The sequence below is a fragment of the Triticum urartu genome, unplaced genomic scaffold (genome assembly GCF_003073215.2).
Source record: "Triticum urartu cultivar G1812 unplaced genomic scaffold, Tu2.1 TuUngrouped_contig_6495, whole genome shotgun sequence".
Classification (NCBI taxonomy): Eukaryota; Viridiplantae; Streptophyta; class Magnoliopsida; order Poales; family Poaceae; genus Triticum; species Triticum urartu.
Genome location: NW_024117260.1, coordinates 1,368 through 7,159, shown reverse-complemented (window position 1 = coordinate 7,159; position 5,792 = coordinate 1,368). Strand labels below are relative to the sequence as shown.

Genomic DNA, 5,792 nt, shown 5'->3' with positions numbered 1-5,792 from the left:
GGCCGTGCAACGTGAAGAAGGAGCGAGAGCGGCAGGGCGGCGGCGGCGGCGGCGACAAGACCAAAAGGGAGCGGAAAGGCATGAAGGAGCTGGGGCTGGAGCGCTCCCGCCACTTCGGGTGGTCCAACACGTACGTGTTCACCAAGGCCATGGGCGAGATGCTGCTGGGGCAGCTCCACGGCGCCATCCCGGTGGTGATCCTGCGGCCCAGCATCATCACCAGCATCCTCAGGGACCCGCTCCCCGGGTGGATGCAGGGGACGCGGACCATCGACACCATCATCATCGGCTACGCCAAGCAGAACCTGTCGTGCTTCCTGGCGGACCTGGAGCTGACCATGGACGTGATCCCGGGGGACATGGTGGCCAACGCCATGATGGTGGCCATGGTGGCGCACTCGGAGGAGCAGGGCGCGGAGGTGATGTACCACGCCACCTCCTCGCTGCGCAACCCGGCCCCCTACGGCGTGCTCTACGAGTCCGGCCGCCGGCACTTCTACGAGAACCCCAGGCTGAGCAAGGACGGGCGGGTCATCCCCACCAAGGAGATGCACTTCTTCAAGACCATCGCCAGCTTCCACTTGTACATGCTCATCAAGTACAAGCTGCCACTCGAGGTCCGTCTCTCGTTTCTTTTCTCTTCTCTTCTCTATCTAAGGCAATCAATCCAAGAAGAAAATATGTTCGTCTAAAAAAAAGTTTACTAATCTTAGAATGAATGAAATTTAATGGTGTGTGCAGATCCTGCACGTGGTGAACCTGCTCCTCTGCGGCCTCTTCTCGCAACTCTACGACGATCTCAACCGGAAATACAAGTTCGTCATGCATCTCGTCGACGTCTACGGTCCCTTCGCCTTATTCAAAGGATGGTAAGCAAGCGTCACAAACTACTGCTAGTCCAACCTTCATTGTCAATTCCAACATAGCATGTCCTTCACGTCTCATCTTCTTTACTTGTCCAACCATTGAATGAATGAATCAAGCTTCGACGACATCAACTTGGAGCGGCTGCGATTGACCATGACCAAGACAAGCCCGGAGGATGACATGTTCAATTTTGATCCCAAGACCGTCGACTGGAACGACTACTTCTACAAAATCCACATACCGGGTGTCCTCAAGTATGTGCTCAAGTAAAACCACAGCAAAATTTATCAAGATATATGCACCTTATCTTCTCCACAAAGCCAAAAACCACATCACGCGTGTTCTTCTTGCATGGGTATGTGATGGAAAAACAAGGAAGACTTTTCACATGCCGGCTAGATTATTATGTTGGAGAAGGACATCATTGATCGGTGATAAAAACAAAAAAAAACAAGCATGTATTCTTGAATTATATGTTCAGGTTTGTGTAATTTGCTCATGTCTTGAAATGAGCTGGGATGATAAAATATATGTATTCATGTCATGTTTGAAGCACAGGAATTTCACACAAAAAAATGCATGGCAATCGGTTCGTTCCCACACAGAAACAGTTCCAAAAAAAGGGCCTAAAATGTGCAGGCAACTATAAGTAGGAAGTAGTGCCAAATCATGTTCAGTTCGACCTCTCATGGGCAGATCAGGTTTAGCCCGACACGGCCAAACATGAGCAAATAGATCTTCCTCATTTGTCTAAACACGTGCAAAGATATGCCTGCTAAACAAAGACACAAGATGGGCACAAAGCAACGAGTATGGGGAAGTTTTTCCCAAATTTGTAATGTACTTAGTATATATAAATATTTGGAATCAATGTTGTCACAATGCTGTCATATGCAGAATTTACCCCATAGTTTGATTCGCACTAGGAAGCTTCCCTTCCTCCTATGCTTGCTTCTAAAAACAGAAAAAAATATATGCTTTGGCCATGAGAGTTGACCTGAACCATTACACTTCAGCTCAAAGAGTCAGAATAGACCTCTGGCTCTATTCTCAGGGCGCCATCAGCAGCTTCTTCACATATGCAAGGACCTTTGGCACATCGACTGTCCATGCAACTGAAATTGGTGCATAACCCGACCATGGATTTTCTGAATTCCACCTGCAATGTAGTGTGAACGAGCAATCAATATCTTGCATCTACAACTGAATACTCAGAAATGACATTCTAGTTAGAATTTAACCCAGTGGACTGGGCACGTGCGACACTTAAATCACCAGATTAATATGTTTGTAAGAATGTTGAAACACTTGAGTAGGTAGAGCTAATGTGATTTACTCAGATATAGTAAATATGATATACATACTTTTTCAATCCATGATCCATCAAAGTATGGCCGGTGCAAATGCCCTGGGTCTCGACTCTCACAACACCCTTCTTGAATGTGAAGTACTCAGGGTGAACTAAGGCTGTAAAGCTCACAGGATCATGTAGGAAAATCCCTGGATAGAATGCATGAATCAGTTGGAAGTGAAACTGGCTTCGAAGATTCAGCGGCAACTTTAGCAAAAGCATACCGAAAAGACAGGGCTACAATATACCTTGGAAGCCGTCAGACTTCTCATGCCAATCTCTGTAGAACTTGCACATGTCACACAAGAACTGTGCGTGCACCCCTTTTGAGTTTTTCAGTTCCAAGAGATCCTCATCTGCATAAAAGAAGTTTCACACGGCGGGCTAGTAGTTAACCCCCATACTCATACAAGTTGAGCTATGAAGACGACACTGGTATCAAGGAACAAACCTGTAAAACAGCATTGAGTTGTTATGTTAATGCCAACCACATCAATATCTGCTCCTGATGTAAAAACTACATCCGCTGCATCCGGATCTCCATAGATCTGCACAGTTGTACACTCAAAGTTTAATGCTTGTGTTGTTGTTTCTGCTTGTTCATAAATAATGCACCAGTGTTTAGTACACATGACTATACATTTGCTTCAGCAGCAGGGTTGACATTTCCAGCTGCGAAGAAAGCTCCACCCAGCACAACTATTTTTTTGACCTTGCTTGCAAATGACGGGTCCCTTTTGATGGCCTAACAAAGAATACAAGCTATCTCTTAGCCCCTGGCATGGGATGCACAGCATGGTAAATAGCTTTATCCTGTAACTGTAAGCATACCAATGCGACATTTGTCAGGGGTCCCAATGCAAGTACAGATATCTCTCCAGGAAACTGAGAGACCTTATTAACCATGAACTCGGCAGCACTTTCCTCAACCTTCTTAGTAGTAGGTGCAGGAAGAGACAAGTTACCAAGACCATCGGATCCATGAACAAAGTCAGCAACGCGTGGCTCTCCTCCCTATAATACAAAAGTCATGTCATTCAGCTGGCCAACCGAAACTGTAGTTTAACATAGTATTATTGGAGGTCTCAATTCTGAACTCCATCTACCATATAAAATATGTAGGCTCATGTTACATGCCACGCTACCGACTATCTATCAATGAGCTAATAATATGACATGTAGAGCAAGTAGGAAAAAGAAAACACCCACTAGTGCAAATACGAAATGGCATCTTGTACAATCAATTACTTGACCTTAGCTAAATGCTTTTGATGGATAATAATCCAGTAGGCACTCAAGAGTCATTTTTAATTGATAATACAAAATGCACACTAGCATCAACTAAACAAGAAACATCCAGTTGCAAAGCCATCGTGAAGTTTGAAATGTACAGAATTGCCATCGTACCTTAAGAGGCTCCGGGCTGCCCTCTGCTACTGGAACCTCAGGATGCCCTGCTCTCTCACACTGTCCTTTGAAGACTCAAAACGGTTAGCAAAAGCAAGAATCGGAAGAAGCAAAACTCAACAGTGCCCGACGCTCACCAGCAAGAGCGCATTGCGTGTAGCATACTCGGTAGTGACGTTGCCAAATATGGTTGTCAGCCCAATGATCTCCACACTTGGTTCTCCAAAAGCCATTAGGATCGTCATGCTGTCATCTAGAAATCAGAGAAAGTAGGCAGTGAGAATAAATAGGGAATAATAGCTTTCTACAGGTGAGGGTTTTTGTTTTGTTTTGTTTCGTTTTGAGAAGGAGATATCGTGTAGTAGTAACAGTACAGACTGTGGTTTGAGTTGCGCATGCAGCATACTGGTACGAAGCCGTTGACATTGAAAGCCAGTGTAACATTTGAAAAGTATGTACACCAGCATCCTATTGTTGTTGATCATATAACTGGAAGCTTAGCTGTGAACTTGTGGCAAAGGCAATAATATAGTTTGGATTGCTGGAACTTGGCAAGAAGCATAAATAATACTCCCTCCAATCCGAATTATAATTGACACAACCTCTACGTTTGCCAACCATAAAAGTTGTATCCAACAACGTTGCTGAAATCGATGTCACTATGTTCGCGAGAAGATACAACTCTCATACTAGCATCAATTACGGCGCCGTAAACTAGCGAACGGATCGTGCAGTTCGGTGCTAATTAAGTAAGTACTAGTACTCCACTTGCAGAAGAAAACTGAACCACAATTGCATTGTTTTTGCTACTCGACTCCACTGAAGAAGGGGGTATGACGACAAACCGTCGTAGATGGTGGCACGGCACGGCACCGTCGCTTTCGTCGGCAGGCTGGGTTGAAACGCCATACATAACCCAACCACGTGCGAGCAGAGTGGTAAAGTAACAGCAAAGTGGAGCTTTCGTGGTACGCGATGTTAGAATATGATAACGAAGCGTAATTTCTGCCTAGCAAGCACACTCCTCTCCATCCATCCATTAATGTCAACAACAGGTGGGAAAGGGGGGAACTAGCAGAGAATCGAAGCGAGAGAGAGAGAAACAATGGAGAAGGGAGGGAGGGAGGGATTAAGGAGAGCACCGATGCCGGGATCCGTGTCGATGATGACCCTGTCGCGGCGGATCTGCCCGTCCTCCCCCATCGTCGTCGGGATCCCTTCCCTTCCCTTCCCTTCCCTTAGCTAGCGAGGGGAATCGGAATCGACAAGGAAGGAAGATGCGAGCAGAGCCAAGTGGATTAGCGGGACGCAACCTCGCCCTTTCCTTCTCCAGAAGACTGTCCCTTTTCCAACGAGCCTCGCTTCCCCGGACTTTTATAGACGATGCAACACACGGAAGGTTGGGGGTAAAGGGGGTGTCAGGAGCGCCAAGTTCCTTCCTCTTGCTGCTGGGGCTGGGTTAATGGGAAAAGGAAGATGAGATCTTGGCGGTGGAACGCCCGTCGGATCAGCGTGACCGTGTCCCGTAGGCCGTCAGATCTGGATTAGATGGGATAGAGCAGGACAAGTGGAGGAGCTTCCATGGAGATGGGGGGCAATAATAACGAATCATGTCCTTTCCTCACCAAAAAAAAACGAATCATGTCCATAAAGCAAAGGCATCCCCACACTCCGTCGTATTCTAGATACATCCATTTCTGCGACGAATAATTTGAAACGGATGGAGTAGCTTTTTGTTTGATTTGACGGGGTTACATGTGTGTGATTTTTCTTTGTGTGTGTTACATGTGGGTAATTTTAATGTCGCGCCTTCTGGAGGTGTCAGCCAGAAAAGCCTCCGTCGCAATTGGCATGAAATAGTGTCGTTCTTCTCTCACGACAAGAATTATGGATCATAGTATGTGCTTTTGTTGCTAAAATATTCATTTCAACAACCAATAAGTTATATAACTAATTTTTTTAGTAGTGAGTGTCTAAGCTATTCAATGAGAGATGAGAGAATTGGTAGCAATTCCGCCGGCCTGCACGCCAAGAGAAGGGAGGTTGCCATCAACTGGGAGCTCCAGCTTGGATCCATAACCGTCGTGGAAGGGAACCCCGTGCCACCCGAGGCACTGGCAGCTAGATCAAGCCACCAAGGCAGCCACGGGCGCGCCCCGCACGACCC

At 46.4% G+C, this 5,792-nt stretch overlaps 2 protein-coding genes across 2 annotated transcripts; one reads left to right on the top strand and one right to left on the bottom strand.

Moving 5' to 3' along the window:
- Window positions 1–9: 9 nt before the first annotated feature.
- LOC125530693 (fatty acyl-CoA reductase 3-like) lies at window positions 10–1,358 on the top strand (the record flags this gene model as incomplete). Its single annotated transcript, XM_048695088.1, is given in 3 exon segments — window positions 10–617; window positions 742–869; window positions 984–1,358. Coding segments are annotated over 3 exon segments (890 nt in total), but the record flags the coding sequence as incomplete, so codon positions are not given.
- Window positions 1,359–1,678: 320 nt separating this feature from the next.
- Window positions 1,679–5,064, bottom strand: LOC125530694 (probable uridine nucleosidase 1). The gene is made up of 9 exons (XM_048695089.1): window positions 4,768–5,064; window positions 3,763–3,878; window positions 3,626–3,685; window positions 3,050–3,232; window positions 2,859–2,963; window positions 2,670–2,766; window positions 2,467–2,574; window positions 2,232–2,367; window positions 1,679–2,026 (listed from the first exon to the last, which is right to left on the bottom strand). The coding sequence occupies exons 1-9, from the start codon at window positions 4,826–4,828 to the stop codon at window positions 1,918–1,920; spliced, it is 975 nt and encodes a 324-aa protein (XP_048551046.1). The 5' UTR covers window positions 4,829–5,064; the 3' UTR covers window positions 1,679–1,917.
- Window positions 5,065–5,792: the final 728 nt, after the last annotated feature.

Excerpts from the sequence above, each read along its gene's own strand:
- LOC125530694 (XM_048695089.1), bottom strand. The coding sequence starts at position 4,828 with ATGGGGGAGGACGGGCAGATCCGCCGCGACAGGGTCATCATCGACACG. Across the intron at positions 3,233-3,625 it reads GCAGCCCGGAGCCTCTTAAG|GGAGGAGAGCCACGCGTTGC; the intron begins GTACGATGGCAA and ends TTTGTATTATAG. Across the intron at positions 2,368-2,466 it reads GAAGTCTGACGGCTTCCAAG|GGATTTTCCTACATGATCCT; the intron begins GTATATTGTAGC and ends CATTCTATCCAG.